The sequence below is a fragment of the Cololabis saira genome, chromosome 8, assembly GCF_033807715.1.
Source record: "Cololabis saira isolate AMF1-May2022 chromosome 8, fColSai1.1, whole genome shotgun sequence".
NCBI lineage: Eukaryota > Metazoa > Chordata > Actinopteri > Beloniformes > Belonidae > Cololabis > Cololabis saira.
Window position 1 is genome coordinate 25,473,285 of NC_084594.1, and position 20,856 is coordinate 25,494,140.

General features: G+C 40.0%; 1 protein-coding gene across 2 annotated transcripts in view; it reads right to left on the reverse strand.

Moving 5' to 3' along the window:
• atg7 (ATG7 autophagy related 7 homolog (S. cerevisiae)) overlaps positions 1-20,856 on the reverse strand; it is a 96,840-nt gene that overhangs the window by 51,145 nt on the left and 24,839 nt on the right. For both annotated transcript variants that reach the window (XM_061727408.1, XM_061727409.1), the window contains exons 12-16: positions 20,400-20,558; positions 11,141-11,335; positions 10,350-10,592; positions 9,146-9,261; positions 6,139-6,214 (exon numbers count right to left, since the gene is read on the reverse strand). In XM_061727408.1, the coding sequence (XP_061583392.1) occupies positions 6,139-6,214; positions 9,146-9,261; positions 10,350-10,592; positions 11,141-11,335; positions 20,400-20,558 (789 nt within the window). The remainder of the gene's footprint in view (positions 1-6,138; positions 6,215-9,145; positions 9,262-10,349; positions 10,593-11,140; positions 11,336-20,399; positions 20,559-20,856) is intronic.

The following is a 20,856-nucleotide window of genomic DNA, read 5'->3' on the forward strand; positions in this document are numbered from 1 at the left end:
AAAGAAAAAGCAAACAAAAAAACAAGAACGCATTGGTGAGCTTAACAACATTGAAATACTCCACCGAAGACAAGTAAAGTGGATGATTGTAGAATCCTTTCCTTGCTGAAGAAGAAAAACCCTTTCACAACATCAACAGAAGCCACAAATACTCTGCAGAATGGAGGAGTGTCATTATCAAAATCTATAATCAAGAGGCTTCAGGAAAGTAAAAATAAATGAATACAAACCACTGGTCACATTCAAGGAGAGGAAAGCTCGGTTCAACTTTGACAGAAAACACACAAGTAGCCTCCCATCTTACAAATCAGATTCTTTAGACAGAGGAAACCAAATTAAACATGCATTACAATGGATAGGAAGAAAAAGTATAGAGAAGAAGCATAGAGAAGGGCAGGAACAGCTTGTGATCCAAAGCACATCATGTGCAAGGCATAGTGGAGGCAGTGTTATGGTCCGGGCATGTATGGCTGCCAGTGGAACCGGCTCACTGGTGTTTATTGACGACATGAGTGCCGGCAGAAGTACCAGGATGTTGTAAAAGTGTATAGCACTTTAACCGTTAGGATGGCGCCTCATAGTGCAGATAATCAGAGACATGTGAAAGTGTGAAAGCAAGTAACAACTTTTTGAAAGCAGAGAAATGGAATATTCTTTAATGGTCATGTCAGATGCCTGATCTCAACCCAGTAGAGCACCTTTCCAGTTACTGGAGGCAGAAGGACCTAAAAATAAGCAGCAGCTGAAGGTGACTGCAATGAAAACCTGACAAAGCATCTCTGGGGGGAGAAAACTCAGAACTTGGTGATGTCCATGGACTTCAGACTTCAGGCAGTCAAGGAATGCAAAGGCATTTCATGCATTTATCAAAAATTACACTAAGGCTGAAACTCATTTCAAATGAATTGGGGTGGTGTTTAACCCTTGCAAGGCATTAAGGCTCGGGTCAAAATGACCCAAGTCGGAGGAAATGCCCTCGGGTCCGCCAGAGAGCTTACCTAACCATCAGCACCTTGCGAGCGTTAAAGGAAAACAAGAATCATAAAAACCATAAAAAGCCTGTTTTTGTCCAATTACTTCTGCACCTCATTGTATGGAGGGTTCAAATTGATTGTCTCTCAGACTCACAGAACGGTCAAAGTGACCTTGAATTTCCTCCGATTTTATGCAATCTGACTAAACTTGAATAGATCTCCGATGAAAAAAAAATAATAGTATTCACTCTTCCCTGACTGTTATCTTACTAACTGAACAACCTGACTTTTCATTTTACCTCAAGATCAACCTCAAAACTTTGAAGTTCACAGATTTTGGGCTCCCACACTATTTTCAATCAATATGTCATCAAGTCCAGTTTTTTGGGTGCCATTTATTCAGTTGGGTTGTCTTAAACTACTTATGACTGAAGTGAAAATCTTCTCATGGCTTACACTTTATTCAAAAAGAAAAAAAGTCCTTGGGCTGTGCAAATGTTCTGCCACTAATATGTGTGGAAACAAGTAGTTGGTCAGGAACTGTTCAAATGTATCACTCCGTCCTTTTGATTTTGATTGCCTCTATCTGATTGATTTGATGTGACACTATGGAAAAGAAGGTTAAGATATTGGAAATGTTGATGTACATAAATTCATTACTTTGGAGACGAGAAAGAAATTGTCTGTTTCTTAAAAATCACCACAAGCTGTCACTGTGGCACCATAGAAGAGACGGGGGGACACTTGACCTGCTAAACTGATGTGTGGTGTACAGATTGCTGGAGGAATAGATATCACAGGCATGGTAATATACACATACTTCACTTCCCCAGGTGTGTTTTTCTCTTGACATTTTTCCTTTTACTAATGATTATCCTCGCATCTGTCTGCATGAAAACACACCACATTTGTATGCCATTTTTATACGGGACATTTGGTTGAAATACCACGAGCAGCAGAGGTGTCAACCAAAGGCAGGGATTCATAGTCTCAGAATGATGAATACAGATGATGATGCAAATGGTGGTGGCGATACACAGCCCTCAAGGACACAGTTACTGTAGGATGGCTGAAAATCATGTAATCTTCCTCTATTCAGCAATCCACCCCAGCAATTCACCGAGCTCCAAAAGCTTGTTGTATTGTTCCATTTATCAAAATGTTTTGAATATTTTTATTATGAGTCTCGTCTCTGACCCTGTGTTGTTTTGACAACATTTTCAATAAAAATAACCAATGCTTTTTTGAAAAAGCAAAAATAAAACTTAGAGCTTATTAATCGCCCGATTTTTCCCTAACCTTCAGCTAATTTCGCTGGACTTCAGCTGCTATTATTCTTGTCAATTATAATGAGCCAAAAGCTTATCCTTATAAACAGGATAAAAGGGATTCATTACTGCAGATAATACGGAAAGCCATGCATACATGCAGTTAGAAGCTGTATATCAATACATTTCTTTCACTCCAAGTTAAATTCTGACTTGATCAGACCATATTTTTTTAATTTTGAAGAATGGGGAGTATCCATCATTGCAATCTTAGGGTAATGTTTGACTCTGTTTGACTGATTTACAATAATAAAATTGACCAAAACGGTAAGATTCATACAAAAAAAAGCACCATAGACTCATAGAAGAGATGTAATATCTATACACTGATGCCCAAAAGTGGTCCAGCAGTTCTCTGCAGTCAGTCACCTGTCAAACACTAATACACCCTACAACTGCAAAGTCACCCGAGTATTTCTGCAGATGACAAGACTCTGAGCAGTACTAGAAGTCTGAGGCAGAATGAAGAAGAATGGTGAAGAGTACCGTCCCCTGTGGTACTACTGTGGTGCTGGCCATTCGATCAGACACACATCCCTTCACTCTTGTGAGCTGTGGTCTGCTTGTCAGATAGTCAATGATTGAGGCGATTGTGGAGGCATTCACCTGTGTCTTATGGATTTCATACACAGTGATGCAGGCTGGATTGTTTTAAGTACACTGGGGAAATCAAAGATCATGATCCTCAGAGTTCTGCCCGCTTTTTCCAGATGACCGTAAGTTTGTTGAAGCAGGTGTATACACAAATCCGGCTACCGGTTTGTGTGTGCCGCCATCTTGCGGCGGCGCCATTGCTGCGGTGGCAGGTGTCAATCTGCCACCGCAGCGCTGTTATTGTAACCTGACGCTCTACAGCATCATTATAGCTGGATTGATGATGTTAGACAGTGGCCTTCCATAAATAATGAAGGTATCTTAAATTAATGCCGATGTTAATTTATAAATAATGATTTGTTTGAGCGATAAGCAGGAAAGAATAGAGGAATAGGGAGATAAGGGAGTGTATGATTAAACACTGTAATATAGCACACGTTACGTGTGACGTTAGCAGCGCGAAATGTAATCATTATGGAAAGGCTACGTGATTAAAAAAAAAACCACCTGTTTATGTTTTGTTTTATTTTAGGTATCCAAGAATATTTTATTGATCGCCTGGCGTCCGATGACCAAAAAAAACACAATTACAGGTCTCTAATTGAAGGGCAGAACTATCTCAGCTCCGGATGATACAGAATACATACATACATAACCCCAATCTTCAGATAAAACTAGTTTGTTGAGGAAAAAATATCAACTCTATTTGTAGCTGCAGAAGAAAAAAATAATCTCACGAGGAAAAGAAAAATATTGCTCACGCCTCGGAGCCTCTTCAACATAATATAGCAGTAAAAAAAAAGAAAAGAGAAGTAAGAGTAATAAAAAAGATGTACTGTATGTTGTACTATTATACAAATTTATTGAAACACATGGCGAGTCAAACATTTACCAAAGCAGCTGCCAAACACTAAAAAAGGTAGTAAGACGTGGGTTGTGCAGAACTGCGGCAGTAAATCCTCATCGGAGCTCCACTCTTTAGTAGTGATTTTTTCATATGGATCCAGACCGTTAATAATCATTATTTTCTCCATATACCGCTCCCTGGCTTCCTTGTTTAAGGTATCCCGGTAAATTCCAGTTCCTTTCCAGCAGTTTGACATCTTTTTTTTGCGTTCCGTCTGTTCACTTGGTGAAACAGAAAAGTAGTTTGAAAGTCCGTCCCGTCTTCATTCACTATCAAAACAAATGCACGTGACGGGACAGGAGTGTTCCGATGATACAAATACATTAAGAGAGCCTGGCAGGGAGCGGAGTAATAGATCCATGGGAGCGGAGCATGGATCTATACGTATATGTCTATGGGCTGGAGCCATGGGGCTGGAGCGGAGGAGCGGAGCCGCCACCGCAGTCCCTTGGCCACAGGCTCCTTCTGAACAATGGGTTTATATGAGGAACAGAGAAAGACCAGATAGTGATCTACCTTGAAGAGAGCAGGTTGTACAGAGCAGCTGCATGCATCTGACATTTGCAGAGAACAACATTTGTCGGAGCAGTCGACTAAAAAGACAGAGATCGTCACAAATTCACGAGGGTGTTGCATAGCAACAACTGAGCCAACAGCTAAATCCAGCGTGTATACTAAACAAAGACTGGTGAACTCTCTAGGTAGATAACATCTACAAAAACTTGGACAGAAACAGGCTGTTTCACAGTAGCATATCCTGGATTACCCCACCTGTTGTTGACAAGCACTGCAATGACAGTACCCTTACTTTTACTGCTCCACTTCCTGTCTGCTGGTGAAAGCCAGGAAGAAAGGAGCTGGAGTCGCGAATATGCTCCTGCGGCGATCTCTCGGTCCAACACATAATACTACATTACAAATACTACGCCTGGGTCTTCATCAATGGTTCCCCATTATGATCGTCAGGAAGAAAATGTAAACTTCCTCTCTCTCTCTGTCTTTTCTTTTCTCCTGCTCTTCATACACAACAACTCTAACTCTAACTAATCAGGGATTTGGGGTATGAATCTGTTTTTTTGTTGGACTTTTGAAATCTCCATCAACTCCTCCTGTTTGTGAACATCAGTCTTGTTGCTATGGTTACACTTCTACGCTTAAATTGTGAAGAGCAATAGATACAATTGGTTGTAACGGGGATCCAGTACACTTTACTGCAATGTGATTCATGTCGTTTCATGTTTACAGAACTGCTTGGCTGCCAGTTTACATGCATGTTCATATGAGGAAGAACTGTAATTTTTTTTTTTAAATAAATGTATTTGAATTTTTTTTTTTTACACAATACTATACATCATGTTCACATCTATTTCTAATTACATCAATACAATGTTGTTTTTTTATTTTAAGTTTAACTTGTATTGTAGTTGCTGGATAGCAAAGTTGTATGTCATAATGTTAACCGATTAACAGCTTCATTGATATTATGTCTTGAAATACATGGCAATTAAGCAGAAAACCTGATAACTAAAAAGTGTTATAGTTGTTATGCACCCTTAAAGTATCCTGATCCCCCTCTCCATCAGCAGTCAACGAAGTAAGAGTTGAAAAAAAAAGCAGACACATTCACTTTCTACATTAAGGGCCACAAAGTAAATGCAGACTCCTGAATAATAAATGAGCCAGGTCAAAGATCCCTTTTATATGTAATGCAGGGCTGAATAGATGTCAAATAGGAAGCTACAACAGTAACACGCTCGAGGAAACAGTCCCCTGGAACTGTGCATGGAGAAAGTACAGAAAATGTTTTAGACAATGTATATCCCCGTATGTAGTCTTTATAAAAAGTATACATATTAATGTACTGTAGTCTAAATGTATGTAAATTAAGTTTTAGTACTGGGATAGGGGAGGGGCTAGAGTTCTTTTTGGTGAGATTCAGACGAGGCAAGTGTAGGTGGTTCTAGCCTTTACAACTGATCTTGCTAAATTGCATTTTGTTCCAAATATTAAATTAACATTGGACCTTTAAGGACTATCAGCATGTTATTTCTTTCCTCGTTTGTCAGAGAAAGATTTTAATTCTCAGATATACTCTGATATCCATTAGAAATTATGACAATTCATTTAACTTTACCAATTAAGATGATCATTATTTGTTTCAGGTCATGTATTGTGATACTGCAACTTTTAACATTATTTGTAAAAACATATTAGCAAGGCTACAATACACCTTGTTAGTGTCATAACTTCACCCTTCATAAATGTTTTTGTAAAGCACAGAAGATGATAGTGTAAATCACGTGGATGCCTGTAAATGAGTTGACGTGTCCCTGACCTGATGTGGAACGAGACCCAGCGATGTGGGAGGTTCATTCATTCTGTCATCACTGCTGCTGGCCACTGCATAACCTCTGAAAACACAGAAGAAAGAAAATAAATAAAATGGAGCAATGCACGACTTTCATTTTTTTTTCATTTGATTAATTATGAAAAAAAACCTTCAACATACTACCATATTCAACATATTATGTCAGTTATTCAACCAGAACAGAACAACGACATAAAAGCAGTGATTTGTGGCAAAGCCTGAATTTACAACCACAACATTTTGTTCAGCTTCTTTTCCTCTCCAACAATACCCCAGAGCTCTGAGGCTGGACCCTGATTGGGCCACTTTAAAAACCTGACTATGTTATTTTGCTGTAATGTCCCAGATCATTGTCTTGTTACACTGTGGGGATGCGGTTTATTGGGGCTGAATGCTGCTCCTTTCTTTCACCAACAATAGGAACGTTTCTATGTCCCAAAAACTCAATCATCTTTTCTTTGCACTAAAGACAAAGGTGTGCTTTTGAAAAGGCTAAGTAATCTTTTGTGCACTTGTCTTTGGGGAATTCTCCCTTAACAGTGTCCACTGAGACAAGGCTTAGGACATGTTTGAGGAGAGTTGTGTATCTGTACATCTTGGTGACAACAGAACTCCAAGGGTGCCATTGTAGGTTTTTTTTTTTTTTTTTTCATCTCTGACTTCTAACTTTTTCAAATTACACTGACCACAAAAATGTAAAAACCCAAGATTCATATTGTCAGTAAACTGGTGGGTGTCAATCTTGCTTGTCGGTTTCAGCTATGACTTGAAATTGACAGAAACCTTACCTGAACATCATTTCAGTTTACAGATTGATTTGTCTCATTCACAAAAAGGTATATTTGACCAAAAATCTGACACAACTGGCAGAGTTTTTAGTCATTTAAGGATGGCTCAATGTTTTTCATTCTTTTTTTTCTCCACACAGACATGTTAAGGTGTTTGTGCTTTTCAGACACCAAGCAGAGGGTTTCGCAGCAGGATGCTTTGATAGTATTGATACTTGATTAAGCCAGTATTGGGGTCCCGAAATGTTAAGAGATTATGAAGGTGGCTTTAAAACAGAGGGACAAAAAAAAAAATTGGTCCAGGGGACAATACAAGAGAGGGAATCTTAGAGTACAGGAAAGAACGGAACAACCTCTAAAGTTCCAGAAGCAAATTCATGGTTTTCTTCTCTTCTTTGCTCTCTCTGCTTTTGATGCAGGATAGAAAGAGCAGTGGCGTAACAGGCTATTGTGTTTCAATACATTCTGAGAAAATAGCTTTCCTATCAGGCACATCATGTTGCCACCTTAGTATGACTTACACAGAAAAGTGCACACACATCTCCATCTCCATGGCGACACACTTTTGCATGACTACGTACCTCGAGCGCATGAAGAGATCTCTGAGAGCATTTCAAAAAGGAAAAACCAAGTGTTGGAAATATCAAGCAGGTGCAGAGTGCAAAGTGAATTTAGACGTTCACTGAACCCGAGTGTCAGAGCTCTTGAAGCAAAAAGATAAGGGGAGCTGTGCCGCTAAGAAATACCTGCAGCACACATAACCTCAGCTGTGGCACCGCTCCATCAAAGACACATCTCTCTTGCTGTAATGCGTGGAGTGATGGTGGGTGAAGCTACATGAGGCCATTTCAGAGAGCAAATGATGACCTGAGCTGCTCACTAAGGTGTAAGATCCGATCATGTATGTTGGTATCCGTGCAGTTCATTGAAGCAATACTTCATTTCACCTGAAAGTTTACAAGAAATTGTATCGTTTGTCTCAAGACCAACTTGCTTTTAGTAAGTGATAGAGTAAATTAATAAAAGTATGAAAAGTAAAGATTTGTTGTTCCTCAAAAAGATTCTAAATTAGGATTTGCTGGTTCCCCTTAAATGAGCATACATTCCTGCAATTATAGTCCTGTTTCAAAACTAAAATTTAAATCAGTAATTCCGTCTCCTCCTCTTGCCACAGTGTCGTTCGATGTCATTCTATGCTCCAGAGTAAGCAGGGGGCAGAGTTGCCTATAAGGCTCAGGAATGAAATTTACAAAAGGAATTGCAAGGTTCACAGAACAACAGGGCAAGTAGAAACGGACTGTGCAGATAAGGGAGAAAGAGCAAGGAGGAAAACCTCCAAATACATTCACACTGGTCTAAAAGGTCAAGGTTCCACCGCTATCTGATAGTGCCATCCATCACCTTTTGAACAATGATGAGAGGGCTCCACTATTAACGAAAGAAAAACAGAATAAACCAGACTTGAATCCGGTGAAAGGACCGTTTATAAGCCAGTTTCTGAGAGAGTAACCTTTGGACTGATGATACAGGTTACATACTGTGAAACATGGAGAGAGCTCCTTGCTACATCTGACATGAGGGGCTGGGGGCCTTGACTCTGAGCATAGCAGAATGGAGTCTCAAGACTATTAGGGTAAGTGCTTTAAAAAAGGTAGACATGATTGCAGAGTTAGCTAGAAAAATTAGAAAGTGGCGTGACATGAAATCTTTCTGATGCGGTGTAGTGGCCAGATGGAGCACCGTCCTAAGTGAAGTGGACGTGCTATGTTTCATGGATAAACTCAAGTGGCCGTCAGGGAGAATCCAGAAGGACATCCCAATGACAGGAGCATCTGCCAGTGTCATCCAAAGAGCATCAGAGCACCAAGTAATTCCTTTCCACAGCAGTAAAAGTCAATCTGGAGCTCAGCATCAATACCCCGTGTTCTTTTCATGAATTAATTTTTGGTCAACATTAAACTTCATGACTCCTGCATTCTGTGTGTTCTGTGATGTTAAACAAGTGTTCTGTCAGTCAAGTGCACTATTTCCATTTTCTAGTCTTTGATAGCACATCAAAGTGCTTTTTTTTTTTTAAATTATGTCTACATTTTCATTATGCTACTATGAATAATCAGCCACATCAGTTCCACTGCTGGTACTAATATACTTAATAATATATATTATATAATTGCTCCCACACTCACCCCTCAGTGTGCTGCAGTATGGACACCATCATCTCCACAGCCAGAGCTCCAGCGATCATGGCGAGGCCTGGTCTGCTGACTGTGCACTGCTGATCCAGGGTTCGGTCCCTTGTAGACTATTAACAATAAAATGCAAAGTTTGGATAAAAATCTGGCAACATAAAAATAATGACATGAACATGAATAGAGATGATGTGACACAAAACTCAGTCCAGTCCTCCTTGGAAGTTTAATGGAAGTGAAGATGAAATCACTCGCAAAATGGGTATTAGATGGTAAAAAAAAAAAGTCTAAAGCAATAATGTCAATTTTTGAACCTCCTGTATGATTTCTTTTAAAACTGTCGAGTTTTTTAAAGTGTTCTGTTAAGTAAGCTTTGTAGATTTCCCTGACTTAAAATAAATAGGGCAATTAGCAAGAAAACATTATTGGGAACTAAAACGTGCTTGGGTGCATAAGTTTGGTGTTCGAACACCTGGATTTAACACCCTCTGCAAGGATAAATTTGTATTGTAAACAAATGGGCGGACGGGCATTTATGGATAAAATAAATTTTACAGGTCGGGTTTTACTAGATTATGACAGCTGATCGACAACTTAAGAGATAAATGTGTGCATAGGTTATGCTGAAATATAGCTTTTTTTAACCTTAATGGCATTATTCAGATCCATCCCTTTGTTCCACATCTACATCTTTGACTGACTGAGAGAAGACCATGCCACTAAATCTGATGTTAATATGACCCACCACGCGACCTGAAGCCAAATGGCATTAATGGAAGTCAGAGTGGAATCAAGAAAGTTTTCAAGAAATGGCTATGACCTTTAATAGCTGACAAAAACTCCTCATAAGTTACTTGTGAAATAGTAATGAGGGAAAACCACAAGGAGAGAAAACAAAGAATATCTGGAGCCACAGCCAGAATGTGGGTGGCGTGCAAAATGGGACATTTTTTACAAGAGGACAGACTGATTCAAGCCAAGCTGCCTCATAACGTCATGTTTAAACATGATTTTTTTTTTTTTTTAATCTGCAGTGTAAAAGACAATGAAGAAAAACCCAAACTCCTTCACAGAAAACAACTTCAACGGTTATCAGTGTATTCTTAAATGTATAAATGTTTCCACTATGTATGTTTATTCATTAATTTATTTTATCTTTTTTGTTTGAGTGTATCGTTCACGTTTGTGTGCTTTTCCTCACATCACCCGGGGCAACGACATCGTTGCAGAAATAGCAGCCCAGCTTGTGCCCTGGGATGTTGGAGAACAGGGAGGACCCTGGACTGGGAGCAGATCCGGCCGGTGTGGAGGATGGAGAGGAAGAGGAGGAGCAGGAAGTGGAGGAGTCTGTCCCCGCGGAAACGCTCTGACTGACTGCAGGTTTCTTAAGGCCGTGGCGCATCACAACAAATGTGTCAAAGCCGAGAGCAGCATTCACCACAAGCTGAATAAATGGTTAAAAAATAAAAAAAGAAGGTGAAAATTCATGTTTTTATAAGGCAGTCTTCATTTCTCCTGGACACACAAACAGCAAACTTTAACCAAATCAGATGAAAGAAATTAAAGCACAATATATTGAATCGTTTCAGAAAGCAATGACATGAAATCTTATCTTTCTTAAATGTTAAAGAACAGTAAACTGAACATATTGAATTTATTTCAAGTTAGAAATCTGGGGGTTTTCTTAAAAACTTAGAGCTGTTTGTTTATTTAAATTTCTCGGCTACAAACATAAAGAAAAAAAATAGTCTTGCAACTAACGACTGGTGGCAGTTTAGTGTGAAACAATAATACCTACTGAAGCTAGAAGGATCCACAATTCATTATGAGGATTTTCTCAGGATACTTCATGGCAGATGTGCATTTTTTACATCGCATGGCATTATGGCAGTAATCATTTGTATCAGTCATTTGTAAAATATCATAGGCAATGCTTTGCTTTGCCCGACAACCCAAAGATACGTGCGTGGTGTCTGAACCGTTTCTTCCTACCTTCCTTTTGCTGGCAGCTATCACCGTAGGCAACCAGCGGCTCTCCCTTGTGTCCATCAGCAAAAATACGACGTCGTTCTCAGAAATGAGCTTTTCCAGCTGCTCCACATCCCTCTGGGCCTGAGAAAGAGTAGCCTGAGAGAAGTTTACAGGGTGGCCGGGCATTGGGATGCTCATGTTGTAGCCTTCCGCATTCTGCAAGAGGAAGGAAAAGAGGAGAAGAGAGATCTTGTCAAAAGAGCAGAATGAAAAAACAGAAGAAGGATATTTATATCCTACTGTCTGGCACTTGCCTTGTGTGACTAGATGATAAAATATCATGTCCTGCTGACTGGAGAAATCCAAACTTAGTTGTGATGTGATTTCTCTAAATGTAACTAAAACCCTGTAAGTATCGGTGCACGGGAGGAGGTGTAGTGATTAATTAAAGTTCATGCTCTGAACAGAGAGGTGCTTTCTTAACACTTTTGGATCTGAAAGAATTGCTCAACAAGAAAATTTCACCGCCAGGTGAGGAGACACAGAATAATTGAGGAGTGTACAAGAACAACTTTAAGACAAGATTAAAGCTGCAAGCAGCGATGAACGGGCCCTCGCACTCACGGCCACCGCCCCCTATAAGCATATCAGAAATGACACCACCCATGACTTCCTATATCAAACCATTCAAAAGTTATAGCAGAAAAAAGGGACAACCAATCAGAAGAAGGGGCAGGGCTAATTCAGGCCAATGAAGGTCAAGGAGTCCATACAGAGTCAGATGACACCACCCACTACTCACTATGTCAAAACATTCAAAAGTTATAGCAGGAAATAGGGACAACCAATCAGAAGAAGGGGCGGGGCTAATTTTCACCAATTATGGTAAAGGACTCAATACCGAGTCCCATGACACCACCCACGACTCTTTATGTCAAACCATTCAAAAGTTATGGCAGAGAATAGTATTCTAGGGGGCGCTGTTGAGCCGTTAAGCCACGCCCATTAATGCAAACCATGAAATATCAAATGTATCGCCAGGCCTGGCTTGCATGCAAAATTTGGTGACTATCAAATATGGACCAATCAGATGAAGGGGGGGCGCGCCTTTTGGCGTCTAGCGTCGCCACGGTAACACTTTTGAAAGAGAAAAGTAATGCACGTAGTCGCAAGATGAAGACGCACATTTTGATGTATAACACACCTGGGTGCACATTACGGTTCAGGCCGTATTAATTGCCGAAGGAATGGCATAAATTGCACCAAAATTACACAATTAATTCAATATGGCCGACTTCCTGTTCGGTTTCGGCCATGGCTCCAAGAGACTTTTCTTTAAGTTGTGTACTGATACAGGTGTGTACTGATTTTCGTGCATGTACGTCAAACCGTATTGTGGGGCTTGAGGCACAAAGTTTTCCGGGGGGCGCTGTTGAGCCATTTTGCCACGCCCATTAATGCAAACCATGAAATATCAAATTTATCGCCAGGCCTGGCTTGCATGCCAAATTTGGTGCCTTTTGGGGAACTATCAAATATGGACCAAATATGCACCCCCCCCTTCATCAAGATGAAGGGGGGGTGCGCTTGTTGGCATCTAGCGCCGCCACGGTAACACTTTTGAAAGAGAAAAGTAATGCGTGTAGTCGCAGGATAGAGACGCACATTTTGATGTATAACACACCTGGGTGCACGTTACGGTTCGGGCCGTATTAATTCTCGAAGGAATGGCTCATATTGCTCCAAAATTACGCGATTAATTCAGAATGTTCAAAATGGCCGACTTCCTGTTCGGTTTCGGCCATGGCGCCAAGAGACTTTTCTCTTTAGTTGCGACATGATACAAGTGTGTACCGATTTTCGTTCATGTACGTCAAACCGTATTATGGGGCTTGAGGCGCAAAGTTTTTTCTGTCTGAACCAACCAGATGAAGGGTGGGCGCGCTTTTTGGCGTCTAGCGTCGCCACGGTAACGCTTTTGAAAGAGAAAAGTAATGCGTGTTGTTGCAGGATGGAGACACATATTTTGATGTATAACACACTTGGGGGCACGTTACGGTTCGGGCTGAATTAACTGCCGAAGGAATGGCATAAATTGCGCCAAAGTGACACGATTAATTCAAAATGGCCGACTTCCTGTTCGGTTTCGGCCATGTCGCCAAGAGACTTTTATTTAGGTTGTGTACTGATACAGGTGTGTACTGATTTTCGTGCATGTACGTCAAACCGTATTGTGGGGCTTGAGGCACAAAGTTTTCCGGGGGGCGCTATTGAGCCATTTTGCCACGCCCATTAATGTAAACCATTAAATATCAAATTTTTCGCCAGGCCTGACTTGCATGCAAAATTTGGTGACTTTTTGGGCACGTTTAGGGGGGCAAAAAGGCCCTCCTTTCGTCAGAAGAAAGAAAGAAAGAAAGAAAAATTCCTACAGATACAATAGGGCCTTCGCACTGAAGGTGCTCGGGCCCTAATTAGAGACAACAAGGATGCACACGGGGAAACATAGGGAAGCAAACTTGAGTAAAGATGTGCTGCTTGGTCAGGGATGAAAATGATCACAGGCTTTAAGAATGATGGAGGTCGAGATGGAGATGGAGGTCTGGACAGAGCCAGTGAACAGAACACGTTTGTGCCCTGGAATGCTCTTCTTTGTCTTCTTTCGCCCCACTCAAACAACCCTTTCACCCTACCTTGACCCACAGCTTCCCTCTAACAATTTCCCTTTCTTATCTTCTACGTTGAACATGGATGATCTTGTTGCTCTGATTCTCTCCAGTCACATCAGGAGAAGCTTTGCGTCCCGTCCTCCTGCTCCTCCTCCTCCTCCTGCAGGTCGAGATGATGACAGCTCCAAAGTCCTGAAGGCTTGTGCGGACCAGCTATGTGGGATTCTTCAGCACCTCTTCAATCTTAAACTGAGCCAGGAGAAAGTCCTAGTGCTGTTGAAGCAATCCTGCCCTGTCCCAACATCTAATGACTACAGAGCTGTTGTTCTACAACACACATCATCAGAGTCCTGGAGAGACTTGTATTAGCCAGTCTGAGTAAGCAGACAAGAACCTCTCAGGGATGCAGTTTGATTATCAACATTGGGTTGAAGACACCTTCATATACAGTACCTGTTTCAATGAACCCAAACTGAGCCTCTTCTTCACTAGAGAGTATAAGTGTCTTCAGTCAGAGGATTCCTACTGCTACAAGAGATCCCTCTTGCCTACAGCTAAAACCATCTATAATGACCTTTTCCATTCCAATAGACACTCACTGCTTTTATATAGCACCTGCTGGATATTGGTGTGGATGCTTCAGTGTGAAGCCTGAAGATGCCAAGCTTATGCTCTGAACAGTAAGGTGCTTCCTCAGAAATGCTTTGGAGTTACCTTTTTTCTTGCTGAGCAGCTCTTTCACAAAGCCTGATAAAATCAAAATATAAGTTTCATTTGACCCTTTTTTCAAACGCATTCAGAGGATTTTTTGAATTTTTCTTTGCGAAATATGTGTGATCATGTTCAATCTTCTAGGCCTAGGAACATGTCACCTAAGTTATCATCACTCATGTTTGACTCTTTCAAGTTGACTGTGGGATTTTTTTTTTTAGAAAAAAAAAAAAAAAGCCTAAACTTATCATCTTCACTGCAAACCTTGGATTACTACATCCATCTCCAGGGACTGGATATGTGACAGTGAGGAAAATGGAAATGTCAAGTGTAATTTCAACCAAAGGACAGAAAAGGGCAGAGATGATGTGTGATATTTTAACAGGAAGAAGTGCTTTTTTTACTCAATTGGTGAAACTTGTGCCTTCGGTCTCCATATTTCAAGAGTGGGAGCTGTTAAACAAGTCTCGAATTTACATCTCTCTTTGACGTAAGTGTTGCCAAGCAGTTAGGGGGTGAGCTCACACTGCAGAAAAGATCAACACATTCCAGTTACCACAACAGATATCCATAACAGGACAAATTAGACCTTTCATGAAATAAACACAATTGTGACCACATCAACCAGGAGGCAAAAAAATAAATTAATTAAAAATTCTAAGCGTGACAAAAAAACAATAGAGCTCAATTTACCAGTTACCCAGTAAATGTCAGGTGGCAGTTTATGTCTGTCCACAGGCAAAATAGGAAATCTACTGATCTTTCCAAGACTGACCCTTTTCAAACCACATTCAGTTCAATAATGCAGTTCAGTATTTTCAGCACCTGATGTCTCTGTTTGCGAATATACACCACCCAAATAAATAAATATAATAAAACACAGCAGGCACACCCCTGCAGACAGAAACGAAACAGCTGGAGCGTCAACACGTGTAATAACAGCACAGCACCCCTCATCAATCATGACCCTCGTTCCTGCACTTTCCTTTTCATACCCAGAAGAATAAGACACTCAGAAGATTAACATATGACGAGTTAGACACTTCAAAATAAAGATCATGACATGGCACGTGCTTGTGTGCACAAGTGTGTATTGTGCACAACACAAGACAGGTCTCGTCACCTGAGACATTACCATTTCAGCCCACTGTACCTCATAACTGGAACAAACACATACAGAGCAGTGAATGCAATTTAAAGCGAGGTTGGAATCCTGCAGACATTCAGAGTAAAGATCATCACAACTTCAGACAGAAAGTGAGACAGACAGTGAAGCAGTGAAGGCTGGATGAAGAACAAGACAAAAAAAAACATGAGATTCCTTTTCTTAGTTTAATCAGAACCTAGGAAGCCAAGATGACCCAAATGTTTTACATTTGCACAGACTGTGCTCTGCTTCCCTAATGCATGACTCTTGAAACGCATGTATAATAATCCCAACAAATATTCAAATTTTATTGAACCTCACTACTTTTGCTGCTTTAAACTGATGGAATAAAATTATTGAAGACTGACAACCTAAAGGGGTAGACCAATCTATTAAAGTTTAGTTTAAGACTTTGGGAGTTTTCACAGAGCTTACCAGATAACCAGTTCTCTACACATATCCATGAGTAACGAACTGACAATCTGCTGCTTATTTGAAACCAGATTTCACTCTCCAAACCCACATCCTTTACTATGTCAGCAAGACACCGCATCAAACTAACGATATAATCTCCCTGGAGAATGCTCAATCCTCTTTTCCAGTGGGACATGTCCAAACCACCTTGCCTAACATGTGTCCAGTGTGTATCCACCTGGAAATTGCACCCAAGGATGAACCAGGGCCTTAAAATTCATCAACGGGTGCATTTTCTGAACAATGTCACCCTAATAGAAGCCTACAATACCAAAATCAGAGATCCGAGACATTTAAGGCTACAGTCAACATTGTGTATTTAAACATCTGACTTTGAAGAAAGTAATTAAAAAGAAAAAACATTTTTTCCCGTTATTCTGATATTTTACACATAAAAAAATTCTCAACTGATCTATAACAGGAAAAGTATTTTCTTTATCTTTTACTTACTTATACTTATCTTTAACTTGATTGTTAAACATTGAGGACAAAAATACGTTTCTGTCTCTTTCTAAACTGAATGCAAACCTTTAGTTCAATGTAGAAATATTTCTTTTGTTTTGTTTCCTTTTCAGTAATCAATGATTGAGTGCAGTCATGAGCGCAGGGAAGCATGCTTGCATTGTGGTATTTGTAGCTTGTTTTGGGTTGCTCATGAAAAGAAAAAATAATATATAGAAAAAAGGTATTTCAGAACAATGAAGTAATGACATAAATAAAAGATGCTGACGTAAGACTGAAGTTTTTCCAAAGTAAAAAAAGCAGTGTTCTTGAAGGATTACGCCAGTCATCCAGTTTGAATCCAACTGAAGGATTTCAATGAGCTGTGAGGGAAAATCATGGCCTGTTACAAACTAGAGCTGAGATGGCTTCATTAGACACTTGACAAAATACCCCCATAAGCAAAGCTCAGTACCTGCTGATATAAGTCACGGACTTCCAGCAGTTTTTTCATGAAACGCAACAATAGACAGCAAAAATCTCTGTTGTAATATAACTACCATGATGTCTACCAAATCCAGACATCATGGTGCACTAAATGGAGCGAGTGCTGTGTAGAAACGTTGATGTAATTTCAGTTTGGTGAATATAACATGTGTGCAAATATACTCAATCCAAGTCTGGAATGTGCACTTTAATCATATGTCAACAGTTTGATTAGAAATCAAAAACTCTGCAGTAAATAAGTATGTCAAGGAAAAGTGTCTAATACATTAGGGGATGCTGTAGATATTGGTCTGGTAATTCACCTAGCTCAGAATTAGTCTCATGTTTCTATTTCTCTTATGTAACTTGGTGCAACTATAGGGTGTTAGGATGGTCAAGAAGCGTAGGGAAAGAAGAGGACTCTAGAGATGGCTTCCGACTCACAACTCCCAATTCAGCAGAAGCCAAAAGAGCTATTCCACGGCTTTTTAGGGCACTGCCTTTTATAACTGGAATAAAGTTTTACAAACCAAAAACATAAACGTGTTTTATATGGTCTTTCCCATGAGATAATTTAACCCAAATTTGTGCAGTTTAGTATTATGGGTTTTGTTCTGAACATGGTGGTCGTGGAACATGGTGGTCGAACTACAAAGCTAAAAAATAAACTGATTAAAATTTAAATAAAATAAAATTAGTTGGGTCAATTTTGCCGTTTCACAAATAGATTAAAAGTTCCACAAATCATAAATTGTGTTTTATCTGGTCTTTTCTTCTTAAAAAAGAAACACCATATTCAGTTTCACTGATGTGTTGTTTTTGATTTGAACCTGCTCTAAGGCAGGGAACTTTCAAAAACTAGAAATAAGGTCTTACCAATAACAACATCTATTATAAATAATCTTTACGATGTCAAGGATCATTTTATCCAGGTTTGAGTGGTTTAAATTTGTGGTTTTTGATTGGGATATAAGATGGTCTAAAAAGCAGTGCAGTGGACCCTTTTTTGTTCTGTCAAATCAAAAGCTAATTTTGAAGTTGTAGACGGAAGTCGCACATGATGTTGAAAATAACAAACAGCATATCAAACTGTAATGATAGCAAATGTAATGTCCAATTATGAAGCTTTATTATGTGGTGCACAACAATCACAAATGATTGGTACTTTCTAAAGCCTACTGAAAAGCCTAATGACCCAAATGTAGCATGACTCCTATGAAAGTGTAACCCATAGAGGAGAAAATTCGCTCCATGGGTTACTTAGGAGGCAGATTGTAATCTATCCACCCAACAAGAAAACAACGAACGTCTGATTAGGCGAGCATTTCACAGAGTTGGATGGGCTGAGCCCACCTTTGCCCCCCTCAGTTGCAGCCGGCGGGGTGGGGGCAGCTGAATACAGACATTTAACCACACTTGATTAGTTTTTACTGGAGACAAGTAGTGTAATGTAGATGCTGGGCCTTTTTTGTGTCTATTGGAAACCATGAGTCTGAGAGAACCAAGATCACATGTGGGGTTCCTCAAGGGTCCATTCTCGGACCGCTTCTATTCAACATCTATATGCTACCCCTAGCTCAGATTATGGAACATCATAACATTTCCTACCATACTTATGCCGATGACACACAACTCTATATTTCAGTGTCACCACATGACTACAGTCCCCTACTCTCATTGAGTAACTGTATTCACCAAATCAATGAGTGGATGTGCCAGAATTTGCAGAAAAGACAGAGGTGATCATTTTTTACCCTAAAAATGAAAGGGAAAAGATCAGCGCTCACCTTGGCTCCATGTCATTGAAAGCTACAAATCAAGCCAGAAATCTTGGTGTAATTATTCACTCAGACCTGAACCTCAACAGCCATCTAAAGTTTATCACTAAATCTGCCTACTGCCACCTAAAAAACATTGCTAGAATTAAGGGGATTCTGTCTAAACAAGACATGGAAAGACTTATTCATGCATTCATTTTCAGTAGGTTGGATTATTGCAATGGCATCTTTACAGGCCTTAACAAGAAATCAATCAGGCAGCTGCAGCTGATCCAGAAGCTGCTGCCAGAGTCCTTACAAACACCAGGAAACTGGACCATATTACAGCGGTCATGAAATCACTACACTGGCTTCCAGTTAGTCAAAGGATAAAGTTTAAAATCTTACTGCTGGTCTACAAAGCACTGAATGGTCTTGGACCAAAATACATGGTTGATCTGTTAGTTCCTATGAAGCTCCCAGACCCCTGAGGTTCATCTGGATCTGGTTTGTTGTGGTTCCCAAGAACCAGAACCAAGCAAGGTGAGGCAGCGTTCAGTTATTCTGCTCCTCACCGGTGGAACAAACTTCCTGTAGACCTGAGGTCTGCTCCAACTGTCAGCTCCTTTAAATCGGGCCTAAAAACATTACTGTTTACTGAAGTGTACCGTACTCTTAAATTAAATACTTACCTGCGGTACTCTACTGCCCTTAGTTTTCAGCAACTTGTGCTTTTTATTATTTTACCTCTTTTCTTATCATTTTATTTTTTATTTACTGTTTAATTATGTCTTGCCGCTTTTAATGTTGATGTAAAGCACTTTGAATTACCTTGTGTTGAATTATGGTATACAAATAAACTTGCCTAGCCTTGCCCTGCCTGGGTAGCTCAGCTGGTCAGGCTCTGTAAACCAAGTACTGAAGCTGAGAGTCCCAACAGCAGCAGGTCCTAATCCGATCCCTGACCCAAGACTCGTTCAAGAACCTCAGTCGAGTGTTAGTCCTCATTTTCTAAGTACATGGAATGAGTATTAACAGTGTTATCCAATTCTCATTCAGAAATACAGTTTACTATCGCCCACTCTCAATTATGAATTGCAAACAGCACACAGATGTACTCACGAGATTGACAATATAAATATTCATTCATTCTACACAATTCTAAGAGGTTTCATAATGGCAACGCTATATCATACTCAATCTGGGCCCCACTTCGACTGATTGGCTGCCCTTCCATTCACCAATATTGCAAAATATCTCCACCAGAGAACCCCCTCATTAATTAGAGAAGTAATGAAACCTGCCACATTAATATGCAGATAACGCTGCTTCTCATTTTCTCCCCAATCTGGCCATCAGATTTTAGACATGAACATTTAAAGAGGGACAAAGCTCATATTACGGTAGTGTCAAACTAAAATGAAGCCTGAGTTTCTGAATTTAGTGGATGAAAACTAAAGATAATGGGACTAAAAAAAGCACTGATGTGCAGAAAATGCAGGGTTTCCAGGGAGAAATCAGTTATTTGACCCCCCACATATGAGGTGAGATAAGTATATCGCATAACCTTTTTGAGACGTCATTATTTTACTCACCACGCCAGGAAAGATTTTGGTAAGACGGTCAACAGCTGCCATGGCTTTAGATTTCCCTCCTCCAAGGCAGTCTTCAAACTCATAGAGTGGCTGCCGAACTGGATTGGAATATGAGATCTTTGCATTGTCTACAAATGTGATGCGTCTCACTCCCCATCCCTAAAAAAAACAAAGAAAAGCAACATTTTCTTTTTTTTGACCCATTACTTTGAGGTCCTTCACCATTATGCTTCAACATTAACATTGACCTTAGCAGGAGGATCTGCTGGTACAGATTCTTAGTCACGTCATGAACCACAAGTCTGGTTACACAAAATAAAACAAGAAAGATGTCCAGTTGACTTCTATTAGAGCATTTTAAAGATATCAATCACAATGACTTGTGATATATCAACAAATACTTCAGTGTATGGAGACAGAGGGGCTCATTAATGAAATCTTTGTAAATCTACAGTAA